Below are 15,294 nucleotides of genomic sequence, written 5' to 3'. Positions count from 1 at the left end.
GGCCTCCCAAAGTGCTGGGATTACAGGCTTGAGCCACCGCGCCCGGCTAAATTCTTTATCTGTTATATGTGACACAGTTTCCCCCAAATCCATTGTTTGTCTTTTGCTTTGTTATGGTATTTTGCCACTAAAAGCTGGTTTAAAAATTTTTTTTAATGCAATAAAATAAAACATGCTGCTGCTTTTCTAGCTTTGAGTTTCTGATTTTGATTTAAAAGGTTGCCTAACTCCAGGATTATCCTTGTATTTTCCTAAAATTTCTTCTAACGGTTTTATCACTTACATTTTTTATAGGCCTTGAATATATTTTTATGTCTGTATTGAGTGGCATTATAATATAATGTAGTATAAGATCACAGGTAATGAACACAAATAGCTAAAAATAATGTAATAAAGATCAGAGACTCTGGTTCTGTGTAAATCACAGACCTTTGACAAGATCCTTAACATTTATGTGTTTTTTGTTTTCCTCTCTAAAATGGGGCTGATTCTTGTACTGTTTTGTAAGATAGTAGTGAAGTTTAAATGAGTGGTTAATATGTAGAAAATATTTAGAACATTATCTGGTACGTAAAAACACGTAAGTGCTTACTATTATTACATGGTGTGAGTAGGCATCTCATTTTTTTCCCCATTTGGATAACCAGTTGTCCTAGTAACATTTACTGAATAGTTCATCCTTTTTCTCAATTGATTTAAAATGTCGCCTCTACTATATATTAAGTTTTCAAATATATATAGCTCTGTTTTGGGGCTTTATATAGCCTGTTATGTGTCTTTATCCCCTGCTCCAGAGCCACAGTGGCTTAATTACTGTAGTTTTATACATACTGGTAACTAATGAATGGAGTCCCTTTACTTTGTTTTGCAGAATTACTTTGGCTTTTAATGGCTTTTTTTAAAATTTTTTTTTTTTTTTTGCTTTTCCGTTATAGTTTTGTAAACACTAATCAGAATTTACAAAAATTGTTTGTTATTAAGTCTTAGCATGGAAGGGGGTGATACTAAGTAGCCATTATTAGAACCTACAGTTTCTCATTAATATTTTAACCAGTGGAAGTTTTTAGAAGTTATCTGGTTATATAATCAGATACCATCCACCATGATGGATTGGTACCATTCACATGCTAGGTGGGTACTGGGAATATAGCAAATGAAAACCGTAGAAAGATCATAAGCCTACAGTTTCCAAACTATACCCTGAGATACCCAAAGGCACCTCAGGGAACTCTCAGGGTCAGTGGCCACACCTGTTGGAAACTATGCAAACTTCTAGCTCAAGGCAGTTCACAGTTTCAGCATCTCATTGTACTATCTTCATTTTGTAACTGTGATATCTTTGTGAATTGAGCTTTTAGTGGTTACTGTTTTAAAAAGCAAGTACTATGCAAAAATCAGCATGACAGGAAATGTGGATGGCAGTATTTAGTTGTATAATATCTAAGTTTTAGAAGTTGTGTGGTGCCCTATAGGTGCGAACATCCCATAGTAACTAATTGTGGTTATTTAAAAATGAAATATATATGTATTTTTCAGTTTGCATGTATTATTTTTTCAAAAAGGTGCTAACTTGTTGGGACATAGATACTCATTTATTTGAACCTAACTGTTAAAAAAATAGAACAGTTAGCTATTTCTTTTGACCTATGGAATTCTTGAAAGAGAAAATAAGGGTACTAGGAGCAAATTTGGGAAGCTCTCTACTTTAACAAACAAGATATTACAAATATTCAAAAATTATGAACATTTGGAGTGCTCTGGAGGTAGAGCATACATCGTGCTTACTTAGAACAGGCAAAACTAACATAGCCTGGGCACCAGGGACAGAGCATTTCTGGGCAAATGATATTTAAGCTAAGCTTCAGGGAAGACTGGGAACTGACTAAAAAGGAGTGGTGATGGGAATAGTTTGTGTGAAGAGGCGGGAGTTGTGGGGGACTGACTGGAGGGCGATACAGGGGGGCTGTAGATAAGCAGAAGCTAGATCACTTGGTGACTGATGTGGCAATTCCATAAGATTTCTTTGTAAAAGGCAGCAGCAAGCGTTTGAGTGAAGAGAGGATATCTTAGGTCATTGCCCTCCTACTGAGGGAACAAAATACAAAATGATAAATAGAAATATTTTTTTTTGTAAAAATTTTGAAGTGCCTTGATTTTCAAAGGCATTTGTAAGCTTTCCTATGAGTGTAATTTGCTCTTAATTTTTCAAATACATATACTTTTTTTTGTTCAACTTGGCTCAATTTTAAAAATGAAGTAAAATCAAAAGCAAGTCAGTGTTACTGCAAAACATTTAAATTGTAATTTTGGGGGTATTTTTTCAAATGGCAAAAATTGTGTTGTAATTTTGAAATAAAATATATTTTATTACCAGTTATACAATATTTCAGATTTTTAATTTGCATATTTTAACCACCAGTTTGCATGTATTATTTTTTCAAAAAGGTGCTAACTTGTTGGGACATAGATACTCATTTGGAAATGACCGTGGGAGTTCTCTGAGGTGCCTTTGGCTATCTCGGGGTATAGTTTGGGAACTGCAGGCTCACGATCTATTTTTCTGCAGTTTTCATTTGCTGTATTCCCAGTACCCACCCAGCATGGTGGATGGTACCAATTTTTAGATTATATAACCAGATAACTTCTAAAAACTTCCACTGGCTAAATAATTAATGAGAGACTGCAGGTTCCATTCTAATAATGACCACTTCATATCACTCCCTTCCATGCTAAGACTTAATATCAAACAGTTTTTGTGAACTGAGTTGCACAACTGAGTTGTTAAGTTTAATAGTTACACAGTAGACATATAAAGGTAATTTCTCTTAGTTTAGCTATCTGATATCCTTTTTGTTTATGTTTATTCTACGATTCCAGTAAATTAATGCAACATAACCATTTTGAAGTAATAAGAAACTAACTGCAGGTTACTTTTGAAAAATTTCTAAGCTTATTTTCAGGAATTTTAAGACTTGTAAAATAAATTTCATGGTCATTAAATGGACGTAGAGACCTGAAACTCTTTTCTAATACCTGATTATGGTGTTTGGGAAAGGATGATTAGTATGGTTAGAATTAGAATTTGTTTATCATTGAAGTGCTGGAAAACTTTTAAAACAATGGAATGTTATTTTCTTCCCTTTGCCAGTGTGTTTTATATTTCTTTCCTGTTTTTTTTTGACAGAGGCTTGCTCTGTCACCAGGCTGGAGTGCAGTGGTGTGATCTTGGCTCACTGCAGCCTCTACCTCCTGGGTTCAAGTGATTCTCCTGCCTCAGTCTCCCCAGTAGCTGGGACTAAAGGCGTGCGCCACCATGCCCTGTTAATTTTTGTATTTTTAATAGAGATGGGGTTTCACTATGTTGACCAGGATGGTCTTGATCTCTCGACCTCATGATCCACCTGCTTTGGCCTCCCAAAGTGCTGGGATTACAGGTGTGAGCCACCACACCCAGACGTGTTTTATATTTCTTTAGAGCTGTTTGTTCATTATATAATACAGAATTTGTATCATCCTTACATTCATAATGTAAATAAATTATAAAGGTCTGTAGATATATTTGAAAAACAGTCTTAGTTTCATTTGTTGAATTAGGTTTCCCTGATTTTTCACGAGCAAAGCTGATGATAACTTGAGTTGTTTATAAGGGAGTTGGTCAGACGTTTTCTTGAAGAAAAGTGGTAAGTGGCTGAGAATATAAGGTTTATAGCAAATATTTTTCCATAAATTTTGTTCTCATATTCAAAACACTGTCAGGGACTTAGAAAAATTAAGCTAATTCCTCCCGTGCTCTTTACACTAAAATGAATTCTAGATGAAGATTAAATGTAGAAAATCACAAAATGTAGAAAACTGCAAAAGTAATAGAACGAATCAAGGCTGAAAGTTTTTATAATCTTGGTATAAAAAAGACCTTAACCACAACATTTAGCTTAAAATTTATTCTTATAGCAAATATTACAAAGTCAAATGGAAAAAAATAAGATTTGTAAAATATGATAACAGATTGCTTTTTCAGTCAATCGGATGAATAAATTCGCTAGAAAAATGGACAAAGTGTTTGTATAGTAAATTTATGAAGGAAATACAAATAACTAATAATCATAAAAAGATACCTCTTAATGAAGAATCATTTTAACTTTCTGCCTCCTTTATGTTCAGTAGAGAATTTCACTCTGAATGCAGTCACTTAAGGTATTTGTAAATCTAATTCTAGGGTTTGAAATAAAACTTTCATTATTTCATATCATTTGTATCATTTAACAAGGCTTGATTATCTCAGGTAGAAGGTTCCCCCCCACCCCACCATGTGCTTCTGAATGAGTCAAAGTTTGGTTTCCTAGTAGAAAGTAAATTTTATTTATTAGACTTTTATAGTGAGATGACTATATTTATGTGTCACATCCAAAGAGCAGCAGTTAATATTTTTTGGACTTGTTAGTAGTATATTTTCTCACAGAAATAGTAGAAGAAAGTTTTGCTTAACTTTGTTTTCTTTTCCTTTATTTTTGTAGGAGCCAGCATTCGAACGTTCACTCCATTTTATTTTCTGGTGGAGCCAGTGGATACACTCTCAGTTAGAGGCTCTTCTGTTATATTAAACTGTTCAGCATATTCTGAGCCTTCTCCAAAAATTGAATGGAAAAAAGATGGAACTTTTTTAAACTTAGTATCAGATGATCGACGCCAGCTTCTCCCAGATGGATCTTTATTTATCAGCAATGTGGTGCATTCCAAACACAATAAACCTGATGAAGGTTATTATCAGTGTGTGGCCACTGTTGAGAGTCTTGGAACTATTGTCAGTAGAACAGCCAAGCTCACGGTAGCAGGTAAGTTTTAAGTGATTTTTTTTTTGTATTTTCATATATTTATAATGTGTACATCTTGATAAAAACACTGTTCTCTTGGAGTTTTCATTTAATTAATAGCAACAAATATACTCATTTGACAGATATCAATTGTGCATATGTTCTGTGTATGGGCCCTTGCTATAGGGCTTGTTCAGTGTCATGAGGATAAACTGTAGTGTGTTTCCACTTGTCTGATGGCTTAATATTGCTATCAGAAGTACTGAGCAGTTCTTTTCTCCTTTTAAACTTGGAAGTGACAGAGGAAGTGGTATAGGAAAATTAAATCACTTTGATGGCCAACTTCTATCTTACCCAGCATAACCATTTAGTATGGTTTTGTAAAACTTGAAGTGAAGTCAGAATCCTGGTTCCTTAATGCCTTAACCAAGGAAATGATGTTCAACTGGATTGATTTAAAATCTAGAGAGTGTGTATTAAGGTGGAGAGCAGAAAGTTGTAAAGGGCAGAAAGTTGTAAAGGATACTCCTGAAAAGGAGTATCCTAATTTGAAGAATGATGGAAAGTGTAAGAGAAATTAGGGATCTAGGAGTCTGCCAAGCTGGCTGCATAGAAACAGTTCCAGTGCTTAGCTCCCAATGAGAGAGAAGCATAAAGCAAGTGATCCCTGCATCCCCAAAGGAGGTACCAGGTTCATCCCAAAGGGTCTGGTTGGACAGTGGGCATAGCCCAAAGAGGGCAAACTGAGGCGGGGTGGGGTGCTGCTCCACCGGGGAAGTGTATCTAACCAGAGGATTGGGGGCTTCCTCCTCCCCTGGCACACTGGTCCAGACACTGCACTTCTCCAGGAGATCTTCGCCGGGCTGAAAACAGGATGGAGCTACCGGCCCCCGGGAGAGAGGGGGTGCTAAAAGCAGGGAGACAGGTGATAGACTAGGCGGGTCCCTCCCCCACAAAGCCCAGCAGGCTGAAGCCCTCTTGCTTGAGGGTTTTGCAGCCAGCACACCAGTCAAGCTCGACCCGGAAGGATTGAGCTTGGTGTGGGGAAGGGCATCCACCGTTACTGAGGTGGGCCTGATCTCCCAGTGTAAAAAAAAGACACAGAAAGCATAAGTAGCATCTGGACTGAGACCGAGGCAGCCCAGTAGCACCTCTACAGGCAGACAAGGGACAGTCTACAGCTTCAGGCGACTCCCTGAGATCAAAGCTAGATAATTCCATGAAGATGGAAAGAAACCAGTGCAAAAAGGATGAAACCATCAAAGACCAGAACGCCTCTCCTCCTCCAAGGGATCACAACTCCTCACCAGCAAGGGAACAAAACAGGATGGAGAATGAATTTGATGAATTGATAGAAGCTGGCTTCAGAAGGTGGGTAATAACAAACTTCTCTGAGCTAAAGGAACATGTTCTAATTCAATGCACAGAAACTAAAAACCTTGAAAAAAGATTAGACGAAATGCTAACTAGAATAACAAGCTTAGAGAAGAACATAAACAACTTGATGGAGCTGAAAAACATAGCACAAGAACTTCGCAAAATGTACACGTTTCAGTAGCCGAATCGATCAAGAATATGAGAGACTGAAGATCAACTCAATGAAATAAAATGAGAAGGCAAGAATAGAAAAAAAAGAGTAAAAAGAAATGAACAAAGCCTCCAAGAAATATGGGATTATGTGAAAAGACCCAATCTATGCATGATCGGTGTACCTGAATGTCATGGGGAGAATGAATCCAAGCTGGAAGACACTGTCCAGGATGTTATCCAGGAGAACTTTCCCAGCCTAGCAAGGCAGGCCAACATTCAAAGCCAGGAAATACAGTGAACACCACAAAGATATTCCTCAAGAAGAACAGCCCCAAGGCACATAATCATCAGATTCACCAGGGTTGAAACGAAGGAAAAAAATGCTAAGGGCAGCCAGAAAGAAAGGTTGGGTCACCCACAAAGGTAAGCCCATCATACTCACAGCAGATCTCTTGGTAGAAATCCTACAAGCCAGAAGAGAGTGGGGGCCAATATTCAACATCTTTAAAGTAAAGAACTTTCAACCCAGAATCTCATAGCCAGCCAAACTAAGCTTTGTAAGTAAAGGAGAAATAAAATCCTTTACGGACAAGCAGCTTCTAAGAGACTTTGTTACCGCCAGACCTGCCTTACAAGAGCTTCTGAAGGAAGCACTAAACACGAGAAAGAACAACCAGTACCAGCCATGTAGCATACCAAATGGTAAAGACCAATGACACAATGAAGAAACCGCGTCAACTAACAGGAAAAAAAAAATAATAGCCAGTAACAAAATGGCAGGCTCAAATTCACACATAACAGTATTAACTTTAAATATAAATGGCCTAAATGCCCCAATCAAAAGACACAGACTGGCAAACTGGATAAAAAGTCAAGATCCGTTGGTGTGCTATATTCAGGAAATCCATCTCATATGCAAAGACACGTATAGACTTAAAATAAAGGGATGGAAGAGGATTTACCAAGCAAATGGAGAGCAAAAAAAAAGCAGGGGTTACAATTCTAATTCCTGTTAAAACGGACTTCAAACCAACAAAGATCAAAGGAGACAAAGAAGGGCATTACATAGTGGTAAATGGATCAGTCCAACAAGAAGAGCTAACTATCTTAAATATATACACACCCAATACAGGAGCACTCAGATACATAAAGCAAGTTCTGAATGACCTACAAAGAGACTTCGACTCCCACACAATAATAGTGGGAGACCTTAACACTCCACTGTCAATATCAGACAGACCAATGAGACAGAAAATCAAGGATATCGAGGACTCGAATGCAGATCTCGACCAAGTGGACCTAATAGATGGACATCTACCGAACTCTCCACCCCAAATCCACAGAATATACATTCTTTTCAGCACCACATCACACTCTAAAATTGGCCACATAATTGGAAGTAAATCTCTCCTCAGCAAATGCAAAAGAACAGAAATCATAACAAACAGTCTATCAGACAACAGTGCAATCAAATTGGAACTCAGGATTAAGAAGAAACTCACTCAAAACTGCACAACTACATAGAAACCGAATAACTTGCTTCTGAATGTTGACTGGATAAACAATGAAATGAAGGCAGAAATAAAGATGTTCTTTGAAACCAATGAGAATGAAGACACAACATACCAGAGTCTCTGGGACCTATTTAAAGTAGTGTCTAGAGGGAAATTTATAGCAATAAATGCCCACATGAGAAGCGAGGAAAGATCTAAAATCATCACCCTATCATCAAAATTGAAAGAGCTAGAGGAGCAAGATGAAAAACACTCAACAGCTAGCAGAAGACAAGAAATAACTAAGATTAGAGCAGAACTAAAACAGATAGAGACACAAAATACCCTTCATAAAATCAATGAAACCAAGAGCTGGTTTTCTGAAAAAATCAACAAAATAGACAGTCTGCTAGCCAGACTAATAGAAAAGAGAAGATTAGAACAGATGCAATAAAAAATGATAAAGAGGATATCACCACCAAAACCACAGAAATACAAACCACCATCAGAAATTACTACAAACAACTCTGTGCACATAAACCAGCAAATCTGGAAGAAATGAAGAAATTCCTGGACACTTACACCCTCCCAGGACTGAACCAGGAAGAAGTTGAATCCCTGAATAGACAGATAACAAGATCTGAAGTTGAGACAGCAATTAATAGCCTACCAACCAAAAAAAGTTCAGGTCCAGACGGGTTCACAGCCGAATTCTACCAGACGTACAAAGAGGAGCTGGTACCATTCCTTCTGAAACTATTTCAAACTATACAAAAAGAGGGCATCCTCCCTAACTCATTTTCTGAGACCAACATCATGCTGATACCAAAACCTGGCAGAAACTCAACTAAAAAAGAAAACTTCAGGCCAATATCCATGATGAACATTGCTGCAAAAATCTTCAATAAAATACCGACAAGCCATATACAACAGCACATCAAAAACCTTATCCACCACGATCAAGTAGGCTTCATCCTGGGGATGCAAGGCTGGTTCAGCATACACAAACCTATAAACATAATCCATCACATAAACAGAACCAAAGACAAAAACCACACGATCATCTCAATAAATGCAGAGAAGGCCTTCGACAAAATTCAGTAGCCCTTTATGCTAAAAACTCTCAATAAACGAGGCAGTGATGGAACGTATCTTAAAATAATAAAAGCTATTTATGACAAACCCACAGCCAATATCATACTGAATGGGCAAAAACTGGAAGCATTCCCTTTGAAAACTGGCACTAGACAAGGATGCCCTCTCTCACCATTCGTATTTATTATAGTATTGGAAGTTCTAGCCAGAGCAATCAGGCAAGAAAAAGAAATAAAAGGTATTCAATTAGGAAAAGAGGAAGTCAAATTGTCTCTATTTGCATACAACATGATTGTATATTTAGAAGTTACCATCGTCTCAGCCCAAAATCTGCTTAAACTGATAAGCAACTTCGGCAAAGTCTCCGGATACAAAATCAACATGCAGAAGTCGCACCATTCCTGTACAGCAATAACAGATAAACAGAGAGCCAAATCATGAGCAAATTCCCATTCACAGTTGTGACAAAGAGAATAAATTACCTAGGAATACAACTAACAAAGGATGCGAAGGACCTCTTCAAGGAGAACTACAAACTACCGCTCAAGGAAATAAGAGAGGACACAAACAAATGGAAAAACATTGCATGCTCATGGCTGGGAAGAATCAATATCGTGAAAATGGCCATACTACCCAAAGTAATTTATAGATTCAATGCTGTCCCCATCAGGTTATCATTGACCTTCTTTACAGAACTGGAAAAAACCACTCTAAACTTCATGTAGAACCAAAAGAGAGCCCGCATAGCCAAGGCAAACCTAAGCAAAAAGAACAAAGCTGGAAGCATCACACTACCTGACTTCAAACTATACAACAAGGCTACTGTAATCAAAACAGCATGGTACTGGTACCAAAACAGAGATATAGACCAATGGAACGGAACAGAGGCCTTGGAAGAAACATCACACATCTACAACCATCTGATCTTTGACAAACCTGACAAAAACAAGCAATGGGAAAAGGATTTCCTGTTTAAGAAATGGTGTTGGGAAAACTGACTACCCATCTGCAGAAAGCTAAAACTGGACCCCTTCCTTACACCCTACACTAAAATTAACTTCAGATGGATTAAAGATTTAGACATAAAACCTAATACCATAAAACTCCTAGAAGAAAACCTAGGCAATACCATTCAGGACATGGGCACAGGCAAAGACTTCATGACTAAAACACCAAAAGCAACGGCAACAAAAGCCAAAATAGACAAATGGGATCTAATTAAACTTAAGACCTTCTGCACAGCAAAAGAAACAATCATCAGAGCAACCAACAGAATGGGAAAAAAAATTGTGTAGTCTACCCATCTGATAAAGGCCTAATATCCAGAATCTACAGAGAACTAAAGCAGATTTACAAGAAAAACAAACCCATTCAAAAGTGGGCAAAAGATATGAATAGATACTTTTCAAAAGAAGACATTTGCAAAGGTAACAAACATGAAAAATGTTCATCTTCACTCATCAGTAGAGAAATGCAAATCAAAACCACATTGAGATGCCATGTCACACCAGTTAGAATGGTGATCATTAAAAAATCAGGAGACAACAGATGCTGGAGAGGATGTGGTGAAAAAGGAACACTGTTACACTTTTGGTGGGAGTGTAAATTAGTTCAGCCATTGTGGAAGACAGTGTGGCGATACCTCAAGGATCTAGAAATAGAAATTCCATGACCTGACAATAGTATGTGTCTTTATAATGAATGATTTATAATCATTTGGGTATATGCTGGGTACTCAAAGGATTATAAATTGTTCTATTATAAAGACACATGTACAAGTCTGTTCATTGCGGCACTGTTTACAATAGCAAAGACCTGTGACCAACCCAAATGCCCATCAGTGATAGACTGGACAAAGAAAACGTGGCACATATACACCCTGGAATACTACGCATTCATAAAAAGGGTATGTTCATGTTCTTTGTAGGGACATGGAAGAATCAGGAAACAATCATTCTCAGCAAACTAACACAGGAACAGAAAACCAAATACCGCATGTTCTCCCTCATAGGCCAGTGTTGAACAATAAGAACACATGAACATGGGGAGGGGAAGCATCACACACTGGGGTCTGTTGGGAGGGGGCTCAGAGAGGGACAGAGGGGGTTGGGGAGGTTGGGGAGGGATAACATGAGGAGAAATGCCAGATACAGGTGATGGGGGAAGGAGGCAGCAAACCACCTTGCCACGTCTGTACCTATGCAACAACCCTGCATGATTTGCACGTGTACCCCAGAACCTAAAGTACAATTAAAAAAAAGAAGAAAGAAAAATTAGGGATCTAGACGGGTAAGATATGGTTTCTAAGTAAGTCATGTCCATTTTGTAGAAGATACTAGCATTCCTGAGATAGTGTTTCTTTACTTGAGTACCAGATGAAATGGTTTTTGTTAAGGGTCATGTTACACAAAAATATTATCTTTAAATCTTGTGTTTACTCTTTTCTTGGTGAAATGCCCACATGTGATACAGAACCTCAGAGACAGTAGTCTCCTGCCTCATTCCTACTCCAGGATTATGGTTTCCCATTTCATGCTCACTCCAGCGTATATTTGCTTATTCATTCAGAGCATAATGGCTGTTTTTTTTTTTTCCACTTTGGGGACAAATAGTCAAAGTTGAATTTGGGTGTGACGTAAAGTTTCTGTAATTATTCCAAAGTCATAGATTGAGGATAGAAAAATAAAAGGAGAAACAAATGGGACCTTTTGGCAATTTCCCTTTTCTTGCCTTCCTTCTCTCCCTCCCTCCCTTCTTCCCTCTCTTCCTTCCTTCCTTTCTTCTTTTCTCTTTCTTTTTCTTTTCTTTCTTCTCTCTCCCTTTAAAAAATAATCCATTTGCCGGGGTTTCTCTAACATGTTTATAAATAAATTAGTATAATGACTGCCTCTACAGTGTCATTGAGGTCAGTGTCTGTTTATAATTTAAGTTCTTAAATATCTCTTCCTCTCAGCGGACCCTCACATGCTATCATCAGATCCAGTGAATTCTGCTTCCTAATTTCTCTATACTTAATCCACTTTCTGGATGGAAAGAAATGGCTATTGAAAGAAGACTGGCTACTCCCAGTCTTCCCTCACCACAGCCTTATAAGCATCTACCTGCTACCTTATTCTTTCCCTCCTCCAGTCCAGTCTCCACCTGGTTAGAGTACTCTTTCTCACCCTTCAGTGATCCTCCAGTAACACCATCAAATTAACATCCAACTCTCAAATAACAGGCCTGTTGATTCCTTTTACTAGCCGTTCTCCACTTCTCCAACCTTATTTCTTAACATTTCACCCTGCCTCTGTCCCCACCCCCATCTCCTGCCTCCACCACCACCCTCATTACCCCTCACCACAGTTTTAAGCACTGGCAGTACTATTTTATTTCCTTTCATTTATTCTCTGCATTCCAGCCTTTGCTCATGGCTTCCCCACTGACTGTTAATTTTATCCTCCACCTTTTCCTCACTTTCTTCTCCTCTGCTAAGTTTGTCCATTCTTGCTCTTAGCTTTGATATCCTTCAGGAAGCATTTTTTGACCCAGTATCTAAGCAAGCAGCACCATAGAAGGTGATACATTCTGCGGTGACTGTATACAGGGTTCTGTTGGAAAGTTATTTAAGCTATTCTTGGCTGTAGGTATCAGGAGTCAATAGTGCCCAAGCTAAGAGATTAAATAAAAGTTCTTTTAAATAGTTGCATAGTATACGTCGTCTAGATATACATACTGTTTTTATTTTTAAAGATTTCTTCACTGCTGAACAATTAAATGGATTAAAATTGTTGGATGTTATAGGCAGTATTATAGCGAACTGCCTCCTGCAAATCTTTATTTATATAAAACAGATTACTGGAATTGGGATTGCTGGATCATAGGATACACTTTGTGTGTGTGCATGCATGCACGCAATTTAAAAGATACTAGTTTGTCAGTTCCTCAAAACGTTAACCATAGTGTTACCATATGACCCAGCAGTTCCACTCCTGGGTATCTTCCCAGGAGAAATGAAAAGCTATGTCCACACAGTAATTGGTACATGAATGTTCATAGCAGCATTATTCATAATAGCCCAAAAGTGGAAACAACCTCCATGTCCATCACGGAGTGGATAACCAAAATACGGTATATTCATAGGATAAAATATTATCTGGCAATAAAAAGGAATGAAGTCCTGACATATACTGCAACATGGATGAACTGCAAAAATATTATGCTAAGTTAGCCAGTCACAAAAGATCACATATTGTATCATCTCATATATATGAAATGTCCAGAATAGGAAAATCTATAGAAATAGAAAGGCAGATTGGTAGTTTTCTAGGACTAAGGACTCATGAATGGGGGAGCAGGGATGAGGCACTTGGGGTATGTTGTGTGGGGTAGTTATGGGCTATGCGGAATGACTGCAAGTGAGTACAAATTTCTTTTGGGGATGATGAAAAGGTTCTGAAATTAGATTATGGTAATGATTGTACAACTTTGTTCATATACTAAAAAAATACTAAATTATGTACTTTAGATAATGAACTTTATGGTATATAAATTATATCTCAATAAAACTTTTCAAAAAATTCTGCCAAATTGCCATTCTAAAAGACTCAGGGTTTTTTGGTTGCAAGCAGTAGGAACTGATTGTAGCCAAGTCAAACAAGAAGGGAAGTTTTCGAAAGATCATTAAATAAGTAGCTCATAGAATTAAATATGAGAGGTCTTTTTCTCTGAATTGTCTCATTTCTCCACAACCAAAATTTCTGTTTTTCTGCCTGGGCAGTACGCTGACTGTGAGTATTTTGTGCCCAGAGGTGGAATAGGGTGTTCTAAATACAGACATTGTTAATGTCTTCTTGTCAACTCTGGGTCTTACTCCCACTCTCCTTTTTCTTCTGCAGTTCTCCAGAGGCAGCAGGGCAACTGGCTTCCTTCTTGGGAGCACAGGAAGCTGCAGCATTCTCTGCCTTGATATGTCAGTTCCTAGTCCTCCATCTGCTTTTCCTACTCAGAAATTGTTTGAAATCTCTTGTCTGCCAATTCTCCATATGTTTTTGTGGGCTTACATTTTAAAAATTACTAATTTTCATGGGACCTCAGGAGTAAGAATTTTTTGACTCTAAAAATAGAACCTAGCTGGGCGCAGTGGCTTATGACCGTAATCCCAGCACTGTAGGAGGCCGAGACGGATGGATCACCTGAGGTCAGGAGTTTGAGACCAGCCTGGCCAACATGGTGAAACCCTGCCTCTACTAAAAATACAAAAATTAGCTGGTGTGTGGTGCATGACTGTAATTCCAGCTACTTGGGAGGCTGAGGCAGGAGAATTGTTTGAACCCTAGAGGCGGAGCTTACAGCGAGCCAAGATTGTGCCTTTACACTCCAGCCTGGGTGACAGTGAGACTCTGTCTCCAAAAAAAAAAAAAAAAAAAAAAAAAAAAAAAAAAAAAAAAAAAAAAAAAAAAAAAAAAAAAAAAAATTAAAATAGAATCATATTTTGGTTTTATTGATGAAGATTTCCTCTTTTCCCCAACTTTATCAGTTTCTGTGTTTATTTTTGTTAATTCCTTTCTTCTGATATTCTGGTTTCTTAAAAGTAGATTTTTGGTCAGATCATGGGAGCTCAAGGAAAAAAAAGCAAGTTTTTTGGTAATTTATTTTTTTGTTTTGTTCTGAGCACAGCAGAGTCACTTTTTAGATATGAATAATAATAATAGCTAGTTAAGTGTTTATGCAATACATATATAAATTATTTAAGTATCTTTTTTTTTTTTAAAACAATCCTGTGAGGCCTGTTACTCTCGTTTTACTTGTAAAGAAACTGAGTCTGAGTCTTAGAGAGAGGTTAAATAACTTGTCAACTTCATACATCTACGAAATAGTGGTGTTGGGATTCAGATTCAGATATGTGACTTGAAAACTTATGCTCTTAGCTACTACATTCTGTGGCATCTGTAGAGTATGATGACATTTTTGGTTCACATTTTATTTTGAAATAATTTCAAACTAGGGAATAGGTACAAGAATAGAACCAATGAATCTCATATACCTTCACCTAAATTACCCAAGTGTTAACATCTTACCATATCTGCCTTATCCCCCCAAATATGCATGTTTTTTTCTGAACCATTAAGAGTAAATTGCAGACAAGTTTTCCGTAACTGCCACCTAAATACCTACATGTATGCTTCCTTGAAACAAGGACATTCTCCTAGTTAACCACAGATGTTCATCAAAGTTAGGAAATTAACCTTAATACAATACTACTGTTTAATTTAGATTTCACTGTTTATCTCAATAAAGTTCTTTATAGAAAAAACCAAAAGCAGAGTACTTCCCCTCTCCTCCTCCTACACACAGTCTTCTTTCTGGCCCAAGATTACATATTT

General features: G+C 37.6%; 1 protein-coding gene across 9 annotated transcripts in view; it reads left to right on the top strand.

Annotated features, from left to right (window-relative positions):
* The window catches only part of NEO1 (neogenin 1), a 250,771-nt gene that overhangs the window by 65,148 nt on the left and 170,329 nt on the right, over positions 1-15,294 (top strand). For all 9 annotated transcript variants that reach the window (XM_017548071.2, XM_017548070.2, XM_017548077.1 and 6 more), the window contains exon 2: positions 4,515-4,832. In XM_017548071.2, coding sequence (XP_017403560.1) covers positions 4,515-4,832 — 318 coding nt within the window. The remainder of the gene's footprint in view (positions 1-4,514; positions 4,833-15,294) is intronic.

The sequence above is a fragment of the Cebus imitator genome, unplaced genomic scaffold (genome assembly GCF_001604975.1).
Source record: "Cebus imitator isolate Cc_AM_T3 unplaced genomic scaffold, Cebus_imitator-1.0 Scaffold203, whole genome shotgun sequence".
Taxonomy (NCBI): domain Eukaryota; kingdom Metazoa; phylum Chordata; class Mammalia; order Primates; family Cebidae; genus Cebus; species Cebus imitator.
Note: the sequence above shows the minus strand (reverse complement) of the source record. Positions and strands in the feature narration are given on the sequence as shown.